This window comes from Nanorana parkeri, unplaced genomic scaffold (genome assembly GCF_000935625.1).
Source record: "Nanorana parkeri isolate BGI_ZX_2015 unplaced genomic scaffold, ASM93562v1 scaffold238, whole genome shotgun sequence".
Taxonomy (NCBI): Eukaryota; Metazoa; Chordata; class Amphibia; order Anura; family Dicroglossidae; genus Nanorana; species Nanorana parkeri.
The window spans coordinates 587413-614158 of NW_017306506.1; the positions used below are offsets into that span (position 1 = coordinate 587413).

Consider the following 26746-nt stretch of genomic DNA (forward strand, 5'->3'; position numbering starts at 1 on the left):
GCTGGGACACAGAGCAGTGCCCAGCAGGGAGGAAAGAAAGCAGGGATGCGCCGATGTAACGCCGATGGCATTTAGCCAAAAGTGCCATTTTCGTCCGATATGTTTCGGCGGCCGATATATCGGTGCATCCCTAGTGAATAGTTAATGAAAGTTGTGTGAATCTTGTGTGAAACATTTTTAAAAATAGACCCTTAAATATTTAAAATGCTTACTCCATGACTTTTTTCTGTTGTGTTAAATAACTCAAATAATGACAAAATAAGCCATCAAATAAGGGAAATAGAAAAAAGGACATATTATGTCAACAAAAGAAAGTGTTGCTATTTTTGGTTCAGCATGTTTCTTTCTTTGTTTTTCATGTCTGATCACTGGTCAATAGTCCTCTGGTTTCATCAACTGGCCAAAAATGACAATCTCGAGAGAAATGATTCTGCATTCCATCCTGTGACACATTTTCAGCCAAGAGATTGCAAGCCTGCCCACCATGGCAAGGTAGACTCTTATAGGGCAGGACCTACACTAAACTAACCTACTTGTTGCTGGTGATGTTTTTTTTCTAGTTTTGGGTGCATGCTTGAAATAGTAGTAGGAGTAGGTGTATATATCAGGTGCGTGCGGTCAGGGGAGGCAGAGCCTCACCTAGTATTACGGAGGAAAAGCTGTCAGCTTCAAGTCTGAAGCTGACAGCTTTTTCTCCATTCAGATCAGCTTCTATGAGGTTACAGAGCAGGGAAAGCCTCCCCGCTGTGTAACCTGTCATTAACGGAGCACTGCCTGTTAATGACAGAGCTTCGGTGGGATGGGGCGGAGCTTCGGCGGGCTGGGGGATGCCTCACCCAGCACAGAAGGCACGTCACGTCACTGGTATATAACTATCTTATCAATCTATTAACCTTTTATGTGGCAAATAAGTTGCGCTCGGTCTAGTTGTGAATGGATGTGAAAGTGCTCTCTCAAAACCCAAAGGGGGAGATCACCTTCAGATAACAAAAAGTCACGCACTAAAACAAAAAAAGGTTTTGGCTATACATACACTTTAATAAGAGAGACGCAATAAGCAGCGCTGGAGAGACCCTAGTGACATCTGGACGCAGCCTGGTGAGATCTGAACGCAGCCCTGGTGACATCTGGACGCAGCCCTGGTGACATCTGGACGCAGCCCTGGTGACATCTGGACGCAGCCCTGGTGACATCTGGACGCAGCCCTGGTGGGATCTGGATTACACATGTCACCAGGCTGCATACAGATTCTGTACGCAGCCTGGTGAGATCTGCACACAGCTTTGGTGAGATTTGTACGCAGCCTGGTGGGATCTGTAGCCCAGATGTCACCAGGCTGTGTCTAGATTCTGAATGCAGACCTGGTGAGATCTGTATTTAGCTCTGGTGAGATCTGTATGCAGCCCTGGTGAGATCTGGACGAGCCTGGTGGGATCTGGACTACATATGTCACCAGGGCTGCGTACAGATCTCACCAGGCTGTGTACAGATTCTGTACGCAGCCTGGTGAGTTTTGTACGCAGCTTTGATGAGATTTGTATGCAGCTTGATGGGATCTGGACTCCAGATGTCACCAGGCTGAGTCCAGATGTCACCAGGCTGCATCCAGATTCTGAACGCAGCCTGGTGAGATCTGTATTTAGCTCTGGTGAGATCTGTATGCAGCCCTGGTGAGATCTGGACGGGCCTGGTGGGATCTGGACTACATATGTCACCAGGGCCAGGGGCGGACTGACAACACATGGGGCCCCCGGGCAATACATGGTTATGGGGCCCCCTTGTATGCCCGACGGACCGAATGGTCAGTCCGCCCCTGACCAGGGCTGCGTAAAGATCTCACCAGGCTGTGTACAGATTCTGTACTCAGCCTGATGAGTTTTGTACGCAGCTTTGGTGAGATTTGTATGCAGCCTGATGGGATCTGGACTCCAGATGTCACCAGGCTGCATCCAGATGTCACCAGGCTGCATCCAGATTCTGAACGCAGCCTGGTGAGATCTGTATTTAGCTCTGGTGAGATCTCCATTCAGCCCTGGTGAGATCTGGACACAGCCCTGGACACAGCCCTGGTGAGAACCTGCCCTAAAATCATTAGTCCGTATTGTTTTAGAAAAAATGTCACATTACAGGATCTGTAATTGGTATTGGCAAGTACCTGAGGGGAAGTAGTTGTACTTGGTTTTGAAAAAGTGGTATTGGGACATCCCTAGTGGGAACCTATCACAGTACCACGCTTGTAGTCACTGAGCTCCTGAGAGCGACCCATTCTTTCACAAATGAGTTTGGCCTTCAACCCTGTACTGTTCATTGTACTGGAGCTGCATACTCAGTGGAATGGGGGTGTTGTAGGTCATGCCTACACAGGGGGCAATATCTGCTGCAATGCAGCCACTCGTCAATACAGGTCCGATGGAAAATTTGGCTGCATGAGAGGCGTCTGCAGGAAGAAAGAACACACAGACGTTCAGTAGTGATGGGCTGAACACCCCCGTGTTCGGTTTGAATTCGAACTTTAGAACATGGAAAAAGTTTGAATTGGAACCCGAACCCAATGCAGGTCTATGGGGCTAAAACTTTGAAAATCAATTGTCCCCATTTTGAAGCCTTATATGCAAGTTATTGGCCATAAAAAGTGTATAGAGATTTGGGTACTGCCCCGGGGAGCATGTATCAATGAAAAAAAACACTTTTTAAAAATACAGTTTTTAAAGGAGCAGTGATTTTAAGATCCTTTAAAGTGAAACAATAAAAATGAAAAATTCCTTTAAATATCATTCCTGGGGGGTCCCCTTAAACCGCCTGTAAAGTGGGGCATCTGTACAGTGTATAGAACCTGCTGTAGCAAAAATGACATTTATAAAGAAAAAAAAGCATGCGATTCCCCCTCCCAAACAATACCACACAACAAGACTCTTTAGGTCTGGTAGGAATGTTAGGAGGAACCCCATTTAAATAAAAAAAAAAAAGTGTGGGGTTCCCCCCAAAAGTCATACCAGACCCTTAAGGTCTGGTAGGAATTTTAGAAGGGACCCCATGTAAAAAAACCAAAAAAAGTGTGTGGGGTTCCCCCTCAAAGTCAAACCAGGCCCCTAAGGTCTGGTAGGAATTTTAAGAAGGAACCCCACCCCCAAAAATGGGGGGGGGGGATGTGGGGTCCCCCCACCTAAACCGCGTTGTTTACCCGTATCTTCAGGAAAAAAAAATCACTTCTACTGTCGTGTTAAACAACCTGCTTCCCTATTTATAATGATCTGGCCCTCTAGCAACTTCAGCGCCAAATTATAGCTAATTTCCCTACAAACGTCAGGTGGTCATAATAATCTGGCCACTCAGTGTATACCCCACAGGGTGATCATAGTCACAGCTTCTACTACTTGTTTCTGCAGACAGTATGCTAGAAAAATAAAGATTTTACGGTCTGTGGGGTCCGTAAAGCTAAGCATTTCTCTTTTGTATGGGTCACTCAGGGCTCTCTCATCAATAAGAGCAAATGGGGCAGTTGTCCCACCATTCCATATAGGACCATGATCCAGTGGCAAAACATTACCTAAGAAGAGAAATATGCAGAAAGTAATGCACTTCTATCTCATTCACTAAAACATAACCTTTTTCACCTTTTTCTTTGAGGCAAAAATACCAAAATATAAGCTTTTTCACCATTAAAAAAATATCTGCATGTATTTATAAGACGTATTCTTTATTTTCCCCTAATCTGCAACCCAACAACAATCAGTGTTACCAGTAATAAGGGTCTCGACCTGTTTTCAAACTGCTTTTGCGATGCCATTGACTTGTATGGGGAGAGAAGCAGTTCTGATGTGAACAAAAGCCCATCAACATAGGTCCTAACTGAGCAGGGGGGCAATTGCCCCCCAGGTCCCTCCGATGGCGTGCAAGCTGGGCCGTCATTGAAGCAGCCACGGAGGCCCTGGGGCTACCTCTCACTGACTCAAGCAGCGGCTGTCACAAGGAATGCGCGGTTCTCAGTATAGGCAGCACAGGCTGCCAGTGATCAGAGAAGTGGCGTGTTCCTTATCATAGCCGTAAAGCATTTACAATTTTGTTATAATTAAATAAGCATTTATAATTTTGTTTTATTAAATAGGTGCATTTCCTATTAATAAAATAGAAGTTATCTGATCATTATTTCACAAATGTATTTATCTTTTAAAAAAATTCATATTAGTGGTCCGCGTGATTTAAAATGATTAATTTAGTGGTCCATGAGGTCCGAAAGGTTGGCGACCGCTGCTCTAGGAGGCAATGACAAAGTGACATTTACAGATCATATGATCTAAAGCTGCCTAGATCATATAACACAATTTCTTCCACTGGTTTATACATGAGACTCTGTGTTTTTATTAAACCCGATTTACTGTAACATTTTCAGCCCTGGGTGCTAATATATGGTGATAAAATGAGATCCACATTCTAACACATCTTCAATTTTAATGGATTCATGTGCAATTCAGATTCTGTGATTCGTGGATTAAAAAAAAAACATTGCAATTTTCCCCAGATTCAGCGAAAAGCATTTCACAAAGTAAACAATTTCTCTTTAATTCACAATGTAATACAAATATTTATATGGTATAAAATGCTCTGCAGTATAAAAAGCAGTTGCAATTCACAGGTAACAAAATGGCGACAAATAAATTATTTTGTACAGACTCCTATGTAACTAATTCCAGAATTTACATATTTGATTTTACCGCAATATTTACATTTCAGAAATTCAGTGATGTCAACAGTAAAAGAAAAAGATTTGAGTTACAAATGTATTAGGTATTGTCCGCACATACTGATTCATTGTACTGCTTCCCGTTTTCCCCTATTCTCTTTTTAAGATAGAAAAATATGATACGAAATTGTTCCATTAATGGAAGGTGGTGATGATATTCATGTGAACATCTTTAAAGTACAGCCAGCTACTAAGAGTCTATCCTGGCTTACCTTTGTGTAACTTGAGCATTTGAGCATTCCCAGTTCATTCTATGTACTAAGTTCTATATACATATGTGCTTTAATCATTTTTAGCAAGAGAATAATGTGAACATAAAGTGACACTTGTGTGAGCATAGAGGTAAAGAGATCCCTTTCTTCCTGCAGGTCTGTAGTGGAAACGGAGGTCTTCTCTCACATAAAGGGCCTGTGTCAAAGGGCTTTAGGCTTGTGCTCGTGGGCATATGCAACATGCTTCCAACTGCATTCTGCCTGCAACTGAGATCAGTTTGAGATGCTTCTAAGATCATTGGTAGGTGTATTTGATTTCTTCATAGCTGAATCAACCAGTTTAACCTGCCTATATATTAGCATTGACTTGTATGGGCAGAGAAGCAAGTTCTGACATGAACAAAAGCCCAAAGACACAGGCCCACAAAAACAACCTAACAACCTGGAAATTGTGGTAGGTGCTGTGCCAATACCCCAGTACCCATGTTTAAGGGCTGCTAATGTGCTTTGAACTAAGGCTTTTAATTGTTTTTGCGTAGAGATGCTTATTCGTTTTTGCTGCCATTCGCACAGAACAAATGTACATGCTATTTTGTAGGGCGAATGGCTCTGCAAATTGTTTCTAAATAAACCCCATAGAGTTGCAATGGTTACCTAAATCATATGTCAAGGCAAAATAAATAAGTAGTATGATATTTGCAGTACACTTCTGCAATACATGCCCTTTTGCCCATGTTGTATTCCTTTAAAGGCTCTGCCAGTGTAAAATAAATATCTTTTAATCGGCCAGGCGTGTGCTTAGCTCCTGACAACAGAGCAGGGCTGACATCCACAGCATAGGGACTAATTGACCTGTAATCCATGGTAAGGGAGGGCTAAATAGTTTCTTTGAGATAACAAAAGGCAGACAGCACAGGGCACAGGCCAGCTCATAATTACTGACAAGATCAACAAGTATTTTTTGCACCTATAAAACTGATTTAACAAACTGTTTTTAATTGTATATTTAACGGACCAGAGCAAATAAAATAATCTCATTGTTTGGATTTACATGCACTTTAAAGAATGGAAATTTGACTAAGAAGGTGCCGGATTGGAATCCAGGTTATGTCTAAAGGCTGCATTGTGATCCAACTTGGACCATTGATATTTAATTGAATGTGAACATGTATGTTCATCTTTTTTGTCCTTATTACAACTACTGAGACGTATCTTAGACTACAGTAGCTATGTGGTCACCTATCCACACTACCATATATATGAGGAGTGCTGGAATGCTTTTGTCATTTTTCGAAATTACTGTTTATGAATTTATCTAGCTGGATAAATGGAAAATACACTTACTAATAAACCTATCGCGCCCTTCTTAGATAAATTATTCCTAAATATCTGTCAAGAATCAAAAGACATAATGGATCCAGTTCAAGATATGGTTGCTGTTTTTAATTAACATAAAACTGCCAAAGACTGAAAGAAATGTGAAAAATTAAGAAGAATGTATCAGAGTAACGGCAATGTGAACTTATATGAAGAGTTTATCTTGTGGCATAGTTCCAGTCGTAGTTATGTTTTACTCCCTGCAGTAAAAGTTCTAGTTTCTTTGACGTGGAGCAACATAGACAGAAAGATTGTTCCCTGTTCTACACCTGCCATTGTTTTATATGTAGTGGTCTTCATCGGTTTCACTGATCAGGAGAGACCATTTATCTTGTCTCTCTCCCGTTAAAGAGTTCTCTCGTGAGATTTTATTTGCAGAGCCTTGGCTGATGTAACTGATCTGGTCCCAAGTACTGGAAATATCTCTTCTCCGGTCATCCATCCCAACATGAACACTTATCTGTGATGGTGTAAGTGGTTTCATGAGGCCTTGGGCCAGGGCTTCATATCTGTCGGAGTCTGGCTTATTGTAGCTGAAAGAATGACAGATACAAAATAAGTTACTACACGATTACCCCAAAAAAACTAAAAAAAAAAACTAAACACTGTAGGCTGGTACAAGGATAAAGAAGAACATGGAATGAAGTCAGTAAATAGCACTGAGAAAACCCCACCAAGAAATGGTCTCACTCCCACTGTTAAAGATTAAATTAACTTTCAGTTTAAAACATCGAAATATATTCCAGGTGCATAAAAACAAAAAGTTGTGAAAAGCTCTACAGTTTAATTTTCTTAGAAAGCAGCTTCAGCCTCAGAAGGAAAATCCTGTCCCCTGCCAGCAAGCTGCAGATGAGCATACTTGTTCTGTGTGGAAGCAGTGTTCTCTCTTCAAAGAATTCCAACATGCCCCTTGCTAAGTCAGAGCTAGAGTCGTCCAATCAGGAGGATGAATGAGTTTTTCTAATTGGAGAGCTCTAGCTTTGATTCTGTAGGAGCAAGTTAGACTGCTACAGAGAGGCCACTGTTTCCACACAGAGAGCAAGGGTCCTGCTATGCAGCATGCTGGCAGGGGACAGGGGTTTCTACTCAGGCAGTGGTTGCTTTCTAAAGAAAAACATCAGTTTTGGATAGGCTGATTGTTGTAACCTCTCTAGTGGTGCCCATTTCTATAACAGCCTCCATTGCAGCAATAAGGGACATGCTATACCCAAAGTGTTTCTAGTATTGTTAGCTGACTGGCGATTATACTAACCTAGTTGCTTTAACTCTCTGAAACACTGACTTGAACACTCTTTACGTGATGGTTTTATTGCTGAACAATTAGACTCTCATTCAGCAGGCTGATCACCCGTTGTGCATTTACATAACTCTTTGCTTAAACAGTAACACAGTTCATAACCCAGGGCACATCATACTGCTAAAGTGCCTTCAACAACAGTTACATAAACGCGGGCATTCTAGTGTCATTAGCCGCATGAACAGACACACTAAATTTGTGTAAATCGCTGCAACTTGGTCACGTAATCAAATCAATACTCTTTATTGTGTTTTGCCATCTTCTGAGCAAACTCATTGAAAATCACTTAATAGCATGATCTCTCAGGCAGCAAAGCAGAATGTTTTCCCCAAATACTTTCTTTTTTAAAAGGTCTGCTTTCCCTTGGATATTTCAGAGTACAAGACACATGTGCTTCAGACCCTTCCTTACATGCCACAGTCACACTCTCCATATTCATGTGACATTAGAAACGCAAGGGTTCTGTCTACTGGGTCATCAACAAAACGTTGCTTACAGGTATAATGTCCAGGCACCTGCAAGTGACATTCAGTCCCCCTGCCCCGCTCAAATGCTGGGAGCTGATGCTTTGTGCACCCTGATAATTTCCAGAAGAATAATACAAATTAAGAGAAATTATACATACGCATGCAACATTCATGTATTTATTGCACATATACTGTATGAGTGTAATACATATTAGTTTTTCCCATGCGTGCCAGAGGTAGAAGAATAATTAGGACAGAAAGTCTAGCTCCAAACAGGTCATTTATGTCTAAATAAAAACATGTCAAAATCAAATGAAGTGGTGGGGCAAATAGAGTGGAATAGATCTTAAAAAATAACTCCAGAAAAAGATTGTGGAGCTATGGAAATTAACATTACAGTAATAACGTCCGCTTATTACATTTTATCCCAAAAACATTTCCTGAAGTAGTCAGCTGCAAAATTAAAGAGAGAAAAAGAGAGTTTTACTGTTATCACCTGGAGAAAAGCTGGAGTCTCATATGATTGAAATCTGAAATCCAGATGAGGGCCTCAAAGCAGAAGTGAGATGGCCACATGTGTTCCAAAAAACCCCAAAACAGTTTAAAATGTCTAGTCTAAATAAACAAAAGTAAGGATGAGGCTAGGTTCAGATATCGGCGGTCCCGGGACCACGCTATCATGCACAATTGCACACAACGGTTGCCACACGGCCCCAGTGATTTCATTTCTTTTTTTTTAGCCGCGATCTTGTTCAATTGCACAGGCGGTATCGCTATCTGCCTGGCGCGACTCGAGTGCCATTAGAAAATAATGGCATCACCAGCATGATCGGCGGTGGTGGGTGATTCTGTGACTGCGCGGTTTCGTGCACAATTGCCACGCGGTCACGGATCACCATAGTGTGAACCTATCCTCAAGTCCTTTCCTTCCAGATAAAACTGGTAAGTTAAATGAAGGAGGCTGTGTAATATGCTCATTCCATATACAGGGTAGGAGCTCAGAAGAACTTGGAGGAACTCATAGGGAAGTTTAAGGAACTCAAAAGAAACTGAAGGAACTCAGAAATGAACTGCTAATCAAAGCCCTATACAGAAATAATTAGGGATGGCCATGGGATGGAGGTGATTCATGTCTGTGATAAGAGTGGTGCAGGACTTTGGGATGGAGTTGTAGGACAAATCACAACCATGCTGCCTCTGATGTGGCAAATACTGTACATGAAAGGCAGTAGTGAAAGTAAGTGTGAGGAATTTAGTCTGTATGGTCTGCACTACGTAGGAAAACAGTGCAAGTATATTTCATTCACCAAGTAGTAAGGGAACATAATGAATGATTAACATCAGCTGTAAACCAATGTCCTAGCAGATAAGGACCATGTTACCACTCACCACTTTAACTGTAATGATGATAAAACCACAGAGACAGAAGAAGCTGCCATTGCTGCTGATCCCATCCATGGCTGTAGCACCAACCCCACTGGCAAGAAGACACCTTCAAAGAGATGGCATAACAATATTTACGACAAGAAATATTACTCATTGCAGCCCTTGTGTGCAGAAATACTCAGATAAGTTATGCTGATTATAAAACTACCAGTATCATACATACATTTATATATCAGGTGATAACTGCTGCAAACGTTTCCGCTGGTAAACATTATGTAATATGAAAAAGCATACCTAAAAGGTATTAGAAATGAATAAAGACAGGGCCCCGATTCTTCTTTCCCCCCATCTTTCACCTACTTATTCCCTTCTCTAACATACCTCCTCCCCCGTCTCCCCCCACCAGGTGTAATGTCATTTTTTGAAACACATGGATGTCCAGTTATCGCAATGCTCTCATGTGCCATACGGGCTGACCCCCATTGAGCTTCATATTCCAATATGGTTTGGGTTTCCTGCGAGAGCTGAGTTATATGCTGCAATTGCCGGCTGCCTGTACTGGAACGCTAATGCAGAGCCCTAGCTCTTCCTGAGTAACTGTGCACCTACTAGGCCTTTGCATTATAGCCTACATAACCACGTCTGATGCCACTATTTGCTGAGCATACATGTATGTTTTTTGAGCCAATCCTGAGTTATGCTTATACCCTTATATGCGATTGTATTGATATTGGGTCAGCTGCGCTGACACCATGTGTTGTTTTGATGTGTTTCATACTTTCTTCTCAATAAAAATGTATACGAGAAAAAAAAAGAAAGAGAAAGACAAAAAAAGAAAAGACTATAGCATACAGTCTTTTAGACATTTTAGACACCTAGTTCCCAACCTGTGCCCCATGCGCTGCATGCGTCCCTTTGGCACTTTTTGTGCAGTCCCAGGGCCACTGCAGACTGTAGTCTGTTTTTTCATATTCCAGTGATCTCTAGCAGTCTTATGTAATGTGTCTCCAGTCTATGATTATCTCCTGAGCATGTGTCTGGTCTCTAACAACTACTATAAAATGGTTGCAGTCTCTGACCATCTCTCTTTTGGCATGCCTGTAGTCTTTGGCGTTGTAGCAATACGTTGTTTTGACCCTGTGGTGATGTCAGGAGCCACACTTGGGGCCCCTGTATTAAGAGAGTTGACCACCACTACATTAGTGTGCCTCCAGCCTTCTAGCAACAGTCTGGGGAAGCCCCTTTTCTTTTCCAGCATGGCCGTGCCCCCTGTACACAAAGCCAGGTCCATAAAGACATGGTTTGATAAGTTTGGTGTTAAGGGACTTGAGTGGCCAGCCCTGACTTCAACCCTACACATCAACTTTAGGATCAACTGGAACACCAATTGCAAGCCAGGTCTTCTCATCCAACATCAATGCTTGACGTCACAAATTCTTTTTTGACTGAATGGTTACAAATTTCCACATGCACACTAGAAATCTTGAGGAAAACCTTCAAGTGAAGGCTGTTATTGCTACAAGGGTGAGGTACCTCATCATTAATGCCCATAGTTTTGAAATGGGATATCCTACAAGCGTATACTGTTTGTAGGTGTGATGGTTAGATGCCCACAACTGTTTGGCCATATAGTTTATAATTTTGGGATAAAGACATTTTCTGTTACACCTTGAATTAAATAAATACTGAATCTCCTACTTGCAGCACTTGTATATTAATTAGTCTTCCTTCATGGTAAAAAGTATTAAACAAGTAATTAAGAAGTTACAGTATATAGACATACCTGCCGCAATAGGAATGCCGAGAAGATTGTATATCAGAGCAAACATGAAATTCATTCTTATCCTTCTCACTGTCCTCTTTGAGAGATGAATGCTGGCAACTACATCAAGCAAGTCATTCTGCAATACATAGAGAGCACAACAGGAGGTATTACCAAATACATCATACCTTGATTATGGTTTTCTATAACTTTTGGAATGACTCAAATAGTAATTTTATTGTTATCTAATCTTAATTATTTTACCTTAATTTAACACAAAATTTAGATACTTCTACTATATATACCAGAGATATACATAAAGGAAACTCTATTCTTATACTGACAATAGAAGAAGTATCTTTAAATTGCTGATCACAGAACCCATTCTCTTGCTATTATTTGTTCTTGATGAAGAGCAGGAACACCATGGCAAAGCAGATCTAAATATTTTTTTCACCTTTTCGCATCTTTTTTTATCAGTAAAAAAAAGTAATCAAAGCAACGGACCTTCCTGTATTTTTCTTGAAGATGTTTCGCTGGTGAATGAATTCTGAATTGAGAAAGCTATTCAGATGAACAGCAAAACGTCTTCAAGAAAAATACAGCAAGTCTAGATGTTTTGATTTATTTTTTTACAGATATACCATGAACCTTCACAGATTTTTGTTTTTGCTGCTGATCTCCACTTCTTGTCTACATGCACTCTCTCCAGCATTGGCTAAACATAATTTCTCTAAGTAGGCTTCTTAATAGTGACAACAGTGGACCATGCCAGGGTAAAGTGTGTTGGCATGGCCACTTGTAGTTTCTATCAGGGACACATGTGACAGGGTGACAATGCAGGATCGCAACTTGTAGACAGTTGTTACCCAAGAAAAAGTGCCTGAAAGAACTCCATGGCATGATCTACAGGTATTCTTTTATTGAAAGCTGCAGATTTTTTTAAAGACTGAAATTTACTCTTGTAATTACAATACCATGTTTAACCCTTTCGCTGCCAAGCCCTCCGGAACATTTTTCAAATCAGCTGGCCAAGCCATTTTTGAATTTTCTGCAATTTTTTACATCAGCTATTAATTTAAAGGGGACAGTCTGCTGAACAGTTCTACTATAAGCTGATGGTCGCTAAAGCGACCATCAGCTTATAGTAGAACTGTAAATGCCAGGTCCGTACGACGTACTGAGCTGGCCAGCTGGAAGCACTTTTGTAGCTCGGTACGACGTACGTCCTTGGCAGCGAAAGGGTTAAGCTTATATGATATGTTAGTGATTGTGTTCTACTTTAATTGCCCCACCCCAGTGCATGTACTTACCTTAATTTTGCTTCCCCACTGCAGGAACAAAGTACAAATATCTCTGCATAAACTTCAAATTGGTCTGGTTGGAACTTACATAGGATTAAGGATTTTCTCCATGCCTCTCACCTGGCAGTGCTTAAGCCTAGTGACTGACTACCCAAGCACATGGGACTGCACTGAGGGAGAAAGTGGGGAGAACCACATGTTCCCCCTATCCAAAAGTATCTGATAATTCAATTATATCCTCGGAGTATAAGGAGGGCGAGTATATTCAGCAAAGTGTGCAGTTTGGTGAAGCTGTTACTTTACCTTAGATGGACCAAGCACAGGTTCATTTTAAAGCAAAAACTGTTAGTGGATTATTGATACATGGTTTAGCAAGTCATGTGTGATGAAAGCCAATGGCTGGCATACAGTTTAGTAAGTCCTTGTGCAGATAAAGGTTATGGGCCCATCTATGATGCTTATAATCATTTATCTACAGTATATATGTGCATGCCCAATCACCAGTACGTTGTGCCTGTTGATGCATTTGTATCTATATTCTTGCTGCATCTTGCCACTCAATTACCCATTTACTCCAGAAAGAACCTACTGGTATAATCAGTACTGGTCGCCCCCTGGTAATTTAACATTTGTATATCATTCCTCGCCCTATTTTGAGTTGTATTCCTCTACAGAAGGTCACAGATGAACAGAAGTTAAGGATGGACGTTCCTTTATCCTAACTATCTAGGCATTCATGTGGGTACCACTGTAGCCCCTCCTTTAATTAGCCCCCTCTTTTTCTGATGCATAGGCTGTGTGTCTACCCTGATGTGTGGATATGACAATGTACACAAAATTACACATAAACATACCCTGATGAGAACAATATCTGCAGCTTCAATGGCCACATCAGTTCCTGTCCCGATGGCGATACCGATATCAGCTCTGGCCAATGCTGGGGAGTCATTGACACCATCACCCACCATGGCGACTCTCTTCCCCTCATTCTGCAGTGCCTGGACTTTGGCTACCTTGTGAGAGGGAAGAACTTCTGCAAACACCTTTCGGATCCCAACCTATGATAAACCATAAGTTAAATATATTTTTTATCACCATAACATACATGTGGATTCAACAGTCAAGCTATGAAAATAAGTTTACCAGTAACTCCATGTACAATATACATCTGTTAGAATGGGTCATCTATTTAACATCTACTAAATTGTAAGCTCTCACGAGCAGGGACCTCCGAACCCCCCTGTACTGAAATTGTATTGTTAACTGTTATTGTCTCCCTCCATTTCGTAAAGCGCTGTGCAAACTGTTGGCGTTATATAACACCTGAACAATAATTATAATAATAATAATCTGTCAATACCTGGGTAGCAATAGCTTTGGCGGTCTTCCGGTTATCACCTGTTATAAGTACAACATCCACTCCCATAGCCATTAAAGTGTGCACAGCAAGGGCGGCTTCCTGCTTCACAGTGTCTGCAATTGCAATCATTCCGCACAATGCACCTATAAGGAAGAACAGATTGTTATATCGCCCCTAATGTAATTATCTGATAATAATGACCACAGAGTACACTCACAAACAGAGGAGAAGACATACAGGCTTTTCTTCAAAATGTATTTTTAAAGGAAAACAATAACTGTTTTGCATCACAATTATTTTACATTTTTTACAGTTTCTTTTTTTTTAAAGTTACTGTTTCGTTACTACTGCATTTTGTTTTTACTGTTGACGCAGAATCTTTTTTTTTTACAGATATTTGCAAACCCACAAATTATGTGTTTTCTATAAAGAGTCATAGGAAGCTGTGTACCTTCAGGCTATCTCTGTCTGACTGATACTTCACAAAGAGCTGTCTGTACATAGTAGGATGGTAGGCAAGCAAACAGAGTAGTGTGGGGGAGAAGTCAGTGCTCCGACACACTCACTTGTTTGTGTAAATTTCAGATTTAGCTACTGAGCTCTGTAATCAGCAAGCTTTTTTCAGCAAAGCAGATAAAGAGAGACTGGAAAACACATAAAAAGGAACAAAGAGCTCCAACTGCTGGCTGTAAATGAGAACACAAACTATTCAACCACAATATTCTGTATTTTCCTAGAAAAAAAAATAAAAAATAAAGAAAATACTTATAAAAATATTTATAAATTTCTTTCAGTCCTGACTATAATAAAGAAACATGCAAAACCACTATATATTCATTTTAAAGTACAGTATGTATACAGCCAAAAGCTGATTTAATCTCGGATAGAGTTGGATAGAGGTTTTTTTTTGCCCAGAGCCGAATTAGAGATTATTGCTTTTACTTCCTGTCCTGTACACACAACAGAAAGTGAGGGAAAATCCTCACACAACAGAAAGTGAGGGAAGTCCCCATTTACAGTTGTCTCTTCCAGTTCTGGCTACAACGCAAAATGTTTTCTCTCACTTCCAGTCCTAGTGACAGTGTTTGTCATAATAAGATAGTGAATCTGTCTAACAGCGACAGAGACCGTATTGAAAACCTGACAGGGGTTCGTCACCACATCAACCAAAAAAAAAAAGTTTTGGCTTTAGATACGCTTTAAATTACGCACACCATTTAGTACATGCAAGAAAAAAGTCCTTCTAAAACTAGTAATAGGTAATCCAGCGTTAATACTTTTTGATCATTTTGGTGCCTTGAACCAACCAAGGGGCATATTTATAAAGCAGTGAATGTGACTTTCCCCAAAGATTCACTGACACTTAAACACATACATCAGGAAGTTTCACCTGCAGTGGATGTTTGATGAATGTCAGATTAAAGTGTATAGTAAGTGACATTTTTTTTTCTAGTTTTGAATAGTGTGGGGAAGAATTAGAACCAGTCAGGTTTTTTTCTCCAATCTAGGGGTCCGTTGGAGAGATTCACTCTCACTTCCTGGCCTTCTGACACCTTTATACTAGGCAGGAAGTGAATGCAACGCTCCAACAGCAACATAGACATAATTAAAATGCTTTTCTCTGGTAGAGAAGGCTAGAACCCCTAGACGGCTAGAATTTCTGTTTGTGTCACTGTTGCCGATTTTCTTTCAATTCTTATATGGTGGAAACTTGGTCAGCAGGACAGGAAGTGAGGGTAAATCTCTCTAGCAAACCCCCACATAGCAGTAAGAAACTGACAGAAGTTCTGATTCTTTCCAAAAAAAAAAAAATGGCTTCACATACACTTTAACTGCTTTATAAATATGTCTCGAAATGTTTCTCTGAGGTTTACCCACTGCCCTTTAGGAATGCCATTGCCAGATTGCAAAATGGTGTATCTATACAAGCACCTGGCATATGGCTTTTCACAAAGGGTCGTTGCTGGCAAACACATCTGCCCACATCATACCAAATTGCTGGTCCAGCCTTTGCATAGGTTCAGTACCGACTAGTCTTCAGTTTACTCTGTGACCTGAACCTATGGCCTGCAACCTTGATTGTCTTCTCTGTTACCACCCCAGTTTCCTTAACTGACCTGCCCTTATCTTCATCTGTCGCTACCCCAACCTAGAACCTCAACTATGCTCTTGCCTACTAATTCTGTGCTACATTTGTTACCCACTGCTGACCCCGGCCTTCACATTCGACTACGCCTCTGAGATCTGAATTCTGCTCTGCACCTGCCAGTTGCCTATCAGAACATGTTTTGTGACAACATGGTTGTCTGCTTCTCCAGTACCATGCTGCTCATTGGCTGACCTAGCCTTATCAACCTCTACATACAACTGTAATTCTGTCTGGTAAATACAGTCTGGTTGCATCTTAGTCTGCGCTAGTTCCAGCCAGCCACAATACCCTTGTTGCACTTTGTACCCTTGTGCCACCTGTCCTTGGAGGCTTGGCCTGGAGGTGTAAAAGAGGCTAACTTTGACCTCCTAATCAGGTACTTGACACAGCCCTACCACCCTGCATATCCCAGGAAAAAAGCACAATGAGTAGTTCAGAACAAATTGAGTACATCTACCTCCTCATGTATCACTTCCCCCTCCCTTTTAGATTGTAAGCCCTCAGGGGCAGGGCCCTCCTTACCATAATGTCTTCAATTGTATTGTGATTGTAATGTCTTCCTTATATTCTAAAGCGTTGCACAAACTGTTGGCACTATATAAATCCTGTACAATAATAATAATACATCTCATTGATTTTACTAACCAGCCTATTGAGACATTGCACTGCTACACTCGCACACAGCAACATGAAGTCATGCAGTCTAAATGTTTACAGAATATACCTAAAATTTGTATACTAAAATACGTCAAAGTTTAATAAAAGAAAAAACACTAATCTGAGCTAACATTAATTTAGTAGGCAACAAATGCATCAGGCAAACTCAGTGTAATAAAGTATAAAGCTTGTGCTTTAGAACAGCCATACTGCATGTTTAATGTCAGGTGGAAGAGCAAAAACAATCTTGTTCCTCATTACCATCTATAGCAACCAGCACTGCTGTCTGTCCTTTCATTTCATGGCTAGTCATGGCATCATCTACATCATGGGAAATATGAAGTCCATTGCGTTTCATCCATTCCCGGTTCCCAATTAATACAGCGTGAGGGATTGGGGCACTGGCACCTGCAGTTCCCAGAAAAGAAATAGTAATTAGAGGTGCACCGAAAAGAAAATTTTAAAACCCCGAAATGAAAAAAAATGTCGGACCGAAACACACTCCCCTTCCTGACATGCCGTCACAGGAGGCTGAGCGAGTGGTGCGGGGAGAGCAGCTCAATCTGACAACTGACTCCTCCCGCGCACTGCCAGGCGACCTACTGCGACAGCTGACAGCTGTCACCGCCCACACACCGCTCTCCTGATCTGTGATAGGAGCCTGAGCGTTGCGGGGAGGAGAGACGCCGGCCACTCACAGCTTTCTCCTCCCACAGCGCTCGGCTGCCTGTGACATTTTCTCTCCTCCCCGCTGGGCGCTGCTCTGTGTCGGAGAGAAAGCAGAGATGCACCGCTATTTCGGCAGAAAATGCCACTTTCAGCATTTTGCCAAAAGTGCCATTTTCGTCCAATGTGTTTCGGCGGCCGATATATCGGTGCATCCCTAATAGTAATCATTAGTGATTGGAAGTGGACATTACGGAAAGAAATGCATTTTAAAATGTAGCTCAATTTATCTCAATTGAATAGTCTATAGCTGGATACCGTTAGCTTACAAATGTGTGTGTACATACATCTGCATCTCAGGTTGTGCATCTAAACACTGTGCAAGGAATGGAGGAATTAGAAACAACAGCATAGGAGAGATATCAAAGACCAGTAGCAGTGTTTTTTAGTATTATTTTCACGATGACCTTTCAATACAATTACTGTGTAAGTCTGGGTTAGAATCAGTCCACCCAAGAGTGGTTTGCTTTTTTATAGATGGAGCCTGGTGTGCGGAGTTGGAGCTTTTCTTTATATATGTCTGATACTCCTACAATGAGGTTTTGCTCCCATGATTTCTAGGGTTGTACAGATACCAAGTACAGTACTCGGTACAAGTACGAGTACATGTACCGATACTTTTGAGCTCCAAGACTAGACTAGAGAAAATTTCAAAAATTAGTAGGCAGCTGTCATTTGTAAGGAGCACACGGAGCGCCTGGGATTTGTACATCTCTGTTTTAATGTACCGTTTTGTTTTTATAAATATAAATAAAGGGATGCACAGATACCAGTTTTGTGAGTACGAGTACTGGTACTTGCCGAGTACTTACAAGTACGAGTACTGATACATTTTTGTTTATTGTCATGTTACAGTTTTTCTAAAACAATACAGACTAATTATTTCAGGGCAGTGGTGGAGTGCCAGAGCCAGGTCCCAGCTGCAACTGCTGCAACCCTGGTAGTTCTCATGAAAATGCCAAGTATCTGCATTGGTACTCGAAATGTCCGGGTTCCAGTGCTTCCTGTTACTTTCTTCATAATATAAAATAAATAACAGGAAGTATAGGAATCCCTCACAATGGTCACAGCAGGTGTGTAGACCCCCAGGACCCAGTGTGAGTACATTTATTTAAAAAATGAGATGTAGAGCTGGCAATACCAAAATGATCTTGTGAGTAAACCTTAGTATTTAGGATTTAAAAACATGCCTTGTAATTCAGGTGTAATGATCAAGCTGTTATTATCCTGTGATCCACTCTTGTAAACGTTGTACTCATTCTGTCCCTCTTCGCTCTGCACCAGGACACTCTCCACATTGTTCACTTTGCAGCTGATCCCACAGCCAGGAACAGCCTGGAAATCTGAACAATAACCCAGAGATGCTGTGCCAAGCTCCTAGAAATACACAATTATGAAGATTCTCAATAAAGAAACCTATAATCCTGCAGCCTTATTGTCCGACATTATTAAGAGAGCCACCTTAACAGCTCTGAACACAAAAAAGAGGTGATTTTTTTCAGTACTATAATCAGTTATGGAAAATACATTTTAAAAAAGTTGAATTTATTTAGTAAGCCATTTTTCTAAAAGCGACTTAAACCAGTTATATAGAAATTACCGTTTCAAGAAAAGAGGACCCTATACAAACCCAGTTATATAGAAATTACTAGGGATGCACCGATATCGGTATTTTGGTACCGAGTACTGATATTTTTCTTTCGCTACTCGCCAATACTAAATACAGAGTAGCGGAAGTCCCATTCAGAAAGCCAGGCGGCGTGTAATGACTCGCCACCTGGCTTCCTGATTAGCCGGGAAGCCGGGCAGCTTGTGTAAAGACTCGCCACCCAGCTTCCCGATTAACAAGGAAGCCGCCCCATGCTTCTCGTCACTATGTGACGAGAAAGCATGGAGCCGGTTTGCTGGCCAATCATGGAAGCCGGGCGCCGTGTAATGACGCGAGGGCTAGGCATCGGAGCATTTAAGGGCGACTACAAGTACTCGCCCAAATTCTCGGTATCAGCAAAGATATCGATACTAGTATCGGTATTGGTGCATCCCTAGAAATGACCAGTTCAAGAAAAGAGGACCCTATACAAACCCAGTTATGTAGAAATTATAATTTCAAGAAAAGAGTACCCTATACAATTGTGTACAGCCATCATTACCTCTATCTATTCCAATTACCATCTGTACTTTTAAAACTTGCGATCTGTGCAATCCAACTAGAGAGACGATGTTTGGTCAGAATGTTATGCTCTTGTAACGGTCTTCAGAGTTTTCTAAGAGGACTCTTCTGGTGGCACAAGTTAAAACCAAATTTTCCCTCCGGTGCATGGCATCCATCACTTGAGGGAGCAGGTTCTCCAACAAGAATTACTGCACATAAATGCTATGCCTTGCTAAGTACATCTAGAGATGGACTCTCACTACGACCAATGGCATACATCAAACCTATAGAAACTTGTCACTAAAATTTCCATTGCCAATCTTCTGGAAATGCTGCAATCATTAGCTTTCTGAGTCACCCATTTGGAAAAGAATGCAGACCAGGAGACCTGACTTCTTTTGGACTTTACTGGATGTTCCAGGTCAGTGGTGCAGAAAGTATTTTGAATCGAGAAAGGGCCAATGAAGTAGATTAATAATGGCAGCCCCTGTTTCAATCATGACAGATTTCCTTTAAAAACCAAACCTTCACCTTGTAGTGATGTAAATCTAAATGAATACAGTAGCATTTTTGTTCGTGAACAACAGTCTTTCCTTCATGTTAGAATTTGTGGTAGGTCAAATTTCAGTACCTCTTTGCAGTATTTAGCAACAGCCACTCCAAGGGGGTGTTCACTGCTGGCCTCGGCTGTCCCCACAACTGCGAGCATCCTTTTCAGGGGCATCCGTGACACATCACAAAGCAACAGCACTCTCATAACCTTGGGGACCCCGTGCGTTATTGTGCCTGTTTTATCAAACATCACTATGTTTATCTGTAACAAGAAACATAATAACACTTTTCAAGTCATTGTGGCTTCATGTCATGATGTTGCTCATTCGTGACATTGTGCATTGTTTGTAGCCAACTTACAAAATACATTAGGCTCAATTCACAGATCTAACACTCCAGGATAAGCATACTATTTTCAATAAAATTACGCTTATTTCCTGCTGATTCCAATGAGATTTGAAAATTTCAGTCACATGGCTAAGTTAATCCTTGTGTTAAAGTTCTGTGAATTGAGCCTATTGTCTATAAATGTGTGTAGAATGACAAGACTTTTTGTTCATCAGGTCAAACTAATTTAAGTTAATTTTCTAGTGCAGACATGAAAATGAAAGAGGAAACATGCTTGGTTCAAGTAAAATCAACATTTCTTACTTCAGGTGTTGACACGTCTAAGGCAAGAGAAATAAATGTACTGAATGTGTTCATTTGACTTCAGGTACCACATTGGACAACATCTTGCTGCCTTGTGTTGGGTGGCTGGGTCTGTCTTCCAGTGGATATATTGGGTGGCTGGGTGGGTCTATATTCTAGTGGATATATTGGGTGTCAAGGTTTGCCTTCTAGTGGATATATTGGGGTAGCTGGGTTTGTCTTCTAGTGGATATGTTGGGTGGTTGGGTCTGCCTTCTCGTAGATATGTTGGGTGGCTGGGTCTGCCTTCTAGTGGGTATTTTCGGCGGCTTGAGCTGTCTATTAGTGGATATGTTGAGCCTGCCTGCCTTTTAATGGATATGTTGGGTTGCTGGGTTTGTCTTCTACTGGATATGTTGGGTAGTTGGGTCTGTCTTCTAGTGGATATGTTGGGTGGCTGGGTCTGTCTTCTTGTAGGTATGTTGGGTGGCTGAGCATCTCGTCTAGTGGATATGTTGCAGCCTGTTAAAGTGTTAAAGCCAAAACTGTTTTTTTTTTAGTTTTGTATAGTTGGAACCTTTATTAGATTTGCATTGCTATGTTATTCACCCTTTCTACATCTCTTAGAGATCATGTCACCGGGAAAAGCCCTCAGGAGGCTGTGCAGGGTCTGATTAGGGCTGTACGCAGTCTGACCAGGGATGTGCAGGGTTTCCCCTGTGTGGGTGGTTGCAGTTCTCACCAGAGTTGTGCGGGTGGGTGTGGGTCTCACCAGGGCAATGCAGGCGGGTGAGGGACTCCCCAGTGCTGTGCCAGGTCTCACCATGGCTGTGCGGGAGTGGGGGCAGGCGGAGGGAAGGAGGAGGAGAAGGAGATGTTCAGCTGGATAGTGCTGTAAACAGGCACCAGGAGGTCCCCACAAGGCTGCCATGAGGTACCCAGCAAGCGCAGGACCTTACAGCAGCCGCTTGTGTTTGAAAATGTAAAGCACCGGTATTTCTTACATTTCTAGTTTTTCCTTTGGAGCAGGATTATGCACAGGACTCTAAAGGGAGCTTCTATTTTACAGAATGACTTGCAAGGGACAGATTGGGGCATTAGCATAAAATGTACCACCCACGCTATGAAATCTTTAACCCTTTATTAGAATGGATAGTCCTGCAAATCTAGTTTACAAACATAATAAAAAATGTCTGCCAGACAGGGTTAATTATGGTAAACACAACTCCTCACCCCCTTCATTAACATTACATAGAAAGGGAAACCTACGTAAGATTTTTAGGTTTTGTAGTTTTCAGAATTTAGGAAGTAAAAAGGGAAGCATTGATTTGTACATATTTTTTAAAGTTATGTGAATTGAACATGTAACAAATATAAAGTAGGTGCCATCCCAACTTGGCTGCAAAAATGGAAATACACTTTAAAATACAATTTAATCTATAAATAGTTTATGTCTGACATACAAATCTAAACTAATTTGTCTGTATTGACCAACAACAGCCTTTCAGAATATCTCTATCTGTTATTTTCCACTGCACATACAGATCTTATTTCAGATACCTTGAGACTAAAAAAGAAAACAAAGTAAGCATGTCCTAACCAATTACAATTATACAGAAAGCTCTACTGTGGCAGAAACCAACCTTGTGTGCCATTTCTAGCGGTTCTCCTCCTTTGATGAGGATGCCATTTTGTGCAGCAACTCCAGTACCCACCATGACAGCCGTAGGTGTAGCCAGGCCCAGAGCACAAGGACAGGCAATAGACAGCACAGTGATGGAAGTCTGAAACGCCACCCGTATGATCACTTCAGCCTTAGACATCGTTTTGCTGTAACCCTGAAAGTAGATGTAAAGCAAAACATTAAAATAATACAGAAACATAACATTCTCTAGAGGCTGATTAGTTTAAGCTTAAAGTACTGTATAGCTAAAGCCAAAACTTTTTTAAAAAACTGCAGAGTAATTAACAGTTAAAACCGCTGTCAGTTTATTTTTGCCATCTATGTTTCACGGCTGTTCGCACTGCAGGAAGAGATGAATATACGGGACAAGCAGGTAGTTTAGTGTCATGGCTTTGTTCATGGGTTATGTTAGTTAGTGTTACGGTCAGGGACTATAGAATATAGGTAGATTTTATAATGTGGGGCATTTACACCTCTGTATGACAGGTGCAGTGTGTTTTACAAGCATTATCATTCATTCCTCTAGATCAGGTGTCTCAAAGTACCGGCCCGCAGGCCAATTCCGGCCCGCAGGCAGCTGACAAGTCAGGCACGCAGTCACGAACCTCGTACTTTACTTGGGGGAGCAGCTACATGGTTTGCATATCTGTCGGATGCAGACCGCATAGCTGCTCCTGGCAGTGTCGGCACTCAGTTCCTTTTGGCAGGAGCTGACACAGCCTTCACTGAGCGCCAGCCAAAAGGATAGATTAGTAATGTCTGCACCAGCCTAAGGTTCAGACTTTACTAATCTTTACTAATCAACCACTGGATCTCCTTGCCTCCCCCCTGCAAAAATGTAGGCAGGTGAGGGGGCTCTTTCTTTTATTTTATGTGGGTGTGGGGGGTGTATTGTTGTGTATTAGTGTGTGTGTATTAGTGTGTGTGTTTGTATTTCTGTATGTGTGTGTATATTAGGCCCCATTCACACTTGTAAGTTTTGTTGCGATTAGAGAATCCTGCATCAGGAAGTTGTGTTTTCCTGCAGCCGGCTTCCCTAATCTGGGAAGTACTTCACCATTAAAGGAGAACTATGACATGAGTGATTTCCACTCACCTCATAGTTCTAAGCCGACCTGTGACAATGAGACTGTCACAGGTCGGCTCAGTAGATCGGGAGGTGAGAGAACACATACCGGGTTCCATCACCTCTTGATCCTGTCACGGCTCTCTGCCGTAGACCTCTGAGCTGGCATCTGTATTTGGGGGAAGTCAACTATGCCCCACATATGACTGACTACCTGGCTTCTGATCAGCAAACTTATAAAAACAAACTTATATTTTATAAGAATGAGGATGGGTATCATATAGACTATTGTGTTTCCATAAAATAAAGTATAATTTCAACTTACCGGAAAATATTTGATTATGATATCAAAATTCACAAACCCAACTGTGATCCAGGCAATCAGTGTGACAATGGAGGTGATAATTATGAAAGGAACAAAATATCCACTGATTTTATCAGCCAGCTGCTGGATAGGTGCCTGAAACATAGAAGTGAATGTATGAGAAGTGATTAAAACATCACCCCAAATGTACTCATTGTCTATTCATCTAATACAGCATAGTCTATCCTTACCTTGGACATCTGAGCTTCTTCCACTAACTTCACAATTTGTGCCAAGGTGGTGTCAGAGCCCACATGAGTTGCCTCAACCAGCACAGAGCCATGAGCATTAATGGACCCAGCAATAACAATGCTGCCTGGCCTTTTCCTGACAGGCATAGGCTCTCCTAGATAACATAGAAATGAGAAAAATTCGGGGATATGTAAGATTTCCATTCTCATTACCATCTTATATTCAGGACTTTTCTGATCTGATGGTATGTAGTACACTATAACCTAGGACACTGTATTTAAAGGGAATATATAATGGCAATTATATTTTACCTTTTTAAATGTATGTTTCATGTATAAAATTATATTTAATATAATTTCTTTAATTTGTTTACATCTGAACTGCTTTTATTCCAAAGCAAGTCATGGTGAAAGTCAAAGCGACTCAGAACAGCATTAAGCAACTCAGAAGTAGCTCAAAATACCCTTGTGCTCTATGATGTCAGAAGAAGCAAAACAAAGCAACTCAGAAGCAACTGAAAGCGTAGTGCATTTGAGCCCATTTCCACCTTTACATTTAAAGCATTTGAGCTTTTAAACATCTGAAATGGGTGCTTCCAAGTTGTCTTGTTTGCAGTCCATACTGGTGGCCAAAACATCCCTGCTCACTGTATGACTGCCTCTGTCTGAGAATCCATAGAGCTCCATAGAGGGAGGAGGAGCAGGGAGGGTGGCCCACCTCTGACTCATTTAGCCGCGTGTTAAACAACAATAGATCTGGTTATATCAGGCTATTTAGCCTATACGAAATGTCTCAGCAGAAGTCTTAAACAACTGCCACCAGTGCACCATCTGCTGGCTGCAAGATGGAAATATGAAATAGTTTTTTCTTATTTCTTAGCCTAATAAAAAATAGAATATATACAAAAACATGATAGAAACCCTTTGTGTTACTTGCAGATCTTCCCAGGAGGTCACACTTAATGCTGGTTGTTCTGAAGCTAAACAACTATTCTTTAAATTGGCCGAGATGTTGATGATTATAAACCACTGTACTCTGTATGGATAAGATATAGATGTTTTTTCATCACCAGCTAGGTTCATGACACTCCTGTTACATGCGATTTCTATTCTAACCTCATTATGTGTACATCTCTATACCAGCTGACTTTTCACATTTGATGACGGCAGTCACTACTTTGTGACATTGTCATTTGTATGTACTGAAAGTCATAAACTAAATACACCATCGGAGACTAGCTAACTAAAGTAAAGTGAGATAAGATTGGCAGGCGTGGGGGTTCAGTGTTGGCAGAGAATGTTATGAGGAAGGGAATGGCATGGTACCTTTGTCTGGTGTCCCTCCCAGCTCAGTGACCCCGTCCAGCTTCTGGCAACCAGTGATGTCCGTCAGCTGGGTGGGCTGCCAGCCACAGCATCACAGGCTGCTAAGAGCTCTTAGCAACATAGGACACTCTGTCCCAAAAGGGTGCACACCTGCCACCCCCCCCATGTGACCCAATGAGATGCTGCCTAAGGGACCGGTATAGGGACGGCCCTTGTAATGGCAACATGCAACATTTAAAAGTTTCTTATTAGCAACTTCAAGTATTGTATGGACAGTCAAAAGTGATAATAAACACACATTTTATAGATGGAACTATTTCCTCATCTACAATAAAGTACTGGATTTATCAAGCGGGCTTTATATTTCTTTCACGCGTATCTCTGCTTAGAATATTCTCCTAACATGCACTATGTTGCTATTCATCCTTTAGCTGCGGTTCATTAGACAATTACCTGTGATAAGAGATTCATCTGCCATAGACGTCCCTTCAATTACTTTTCCATCAACTGGAAACTTGCCTCCAGGCACAACCTTTACGATATCTCCTCTCTGTACCAATTCTACATCCACCTGCTCCTCCCTGTAACACCACGTGAAGTGGAAGCACAAACAAGCAATCTTTAGTCAGACATACAGAATGCATGTTAATACTATCAGTGGCAATAAAGCAAAATGTCAAATGGCTTCTCTGAGATATAATCATATATTTTACACTTATTAAGTGCAGAGTTGTGGATTTTTTTTATCACTATGTTGAAAATTCCACTTTCAAGAACTAAATACTTCCCATTAAAGGAGAGACGCCGCAGCCGGAGCGGATCCCGACTTAGACGACGGGATCCGCCCAGCTGCGTGAGTGACAGCTGGCTCTGTCTATCTAGAGGCAGAGCCAGCTGTACCCGCCCCCTCCCCCATCCGTTCCGCCAGTCAGCGCTGGCAGATTGGAGCGGGGAGAGGGGAATCCAGCCCCTCCCCCTGTCACGGCAGAGAGCCGTGACAGGATCGAGAGGTGAGCGAACCCGGTATGTGTTCGCTCACCTCCCGATCTACTGAGCCGACCTGTGACAGTCTCATTGTCACAGGTCGGCTAGAACTATGAGGTGAGTGGAAATCACTCATCTCATAGTTCTCCTTTAAATTTTAGCCATAACAGCATGTACAGTTAGAAAGCAAATTGCATTACCTTATGACTGAGAAATTTTGTTCAAGGGTCACAACAGTCGCCTCCGTAGCTTGCAGAGATATGAGCTTAGCTAGAGCCTCCGACGTTTTACCCTACAACATAAACCGCCATATGACTACAATTTTTCAGGTGTATATAAAAATACTAGCAATAAAAGTC

At 41.6% G+C, this 26746-nt stretch overlaps 1 protein-coding gene across 1 annotated transcript in view; it reads right to left on the reverse strand.

Moving 5' to 3' along the window:
* Positions 1 to 26746, reverse strand: part of ATP7B (ATPase copper transporting beta) — a 59943-nt gene that overhangs the window by 7827 nt on the left and 25370 nt on the right. The window contains exons 10-22 of the mRNA XM_018556445.1: positions 26588 to 26679; positions 25857 to 25984; positions 24078 to 24232; positions 23848 to 23982; positions 22416 to 22610; positions 20222 to 20404; positions 18629 to 18815; positions 16974 to 17120; positions 13907 to 14049; positions 13401 to 13604; positions 11264 to 11381; positions 9484 to 9586; positions 6600 to 6863 (exon numbers count right to left, since the gene is read on the reverse strand). Coding sequence (XP_018411947.1) covers positions 6611 to 6863; positions 9484 to 9586; positions 11264 to 11381; positions 13401 to 13604; positions 13907 to 14049; positions 16974 to 17120; positions 18629 to 18815; positions 20222 to 20404; positions 22416 to 22610; positions 23848 to 23982; positions 24078 to 24232; positions 25857 to 25984; positions 26588 to 26679 — 2043 coding nt within the window. The 3' untranslated portion in view covers positions 6600 to 6610. The remainder of the gene's footprint in view (positions 1 to 6599; positions 6864 to 9483; positions 9587 to 11263; positions 11382 to 13400; positions 13605 to 13906; positions 14050 to 16973; positions 17121 to 18628; positions 18816 to 20221; positions 20405 to 22415; positions 22611 to 23847; positions 23983 to 24077; positions 24233 to 25856; positions 25985 to 26587; positions 26680 to 26746) is intronic.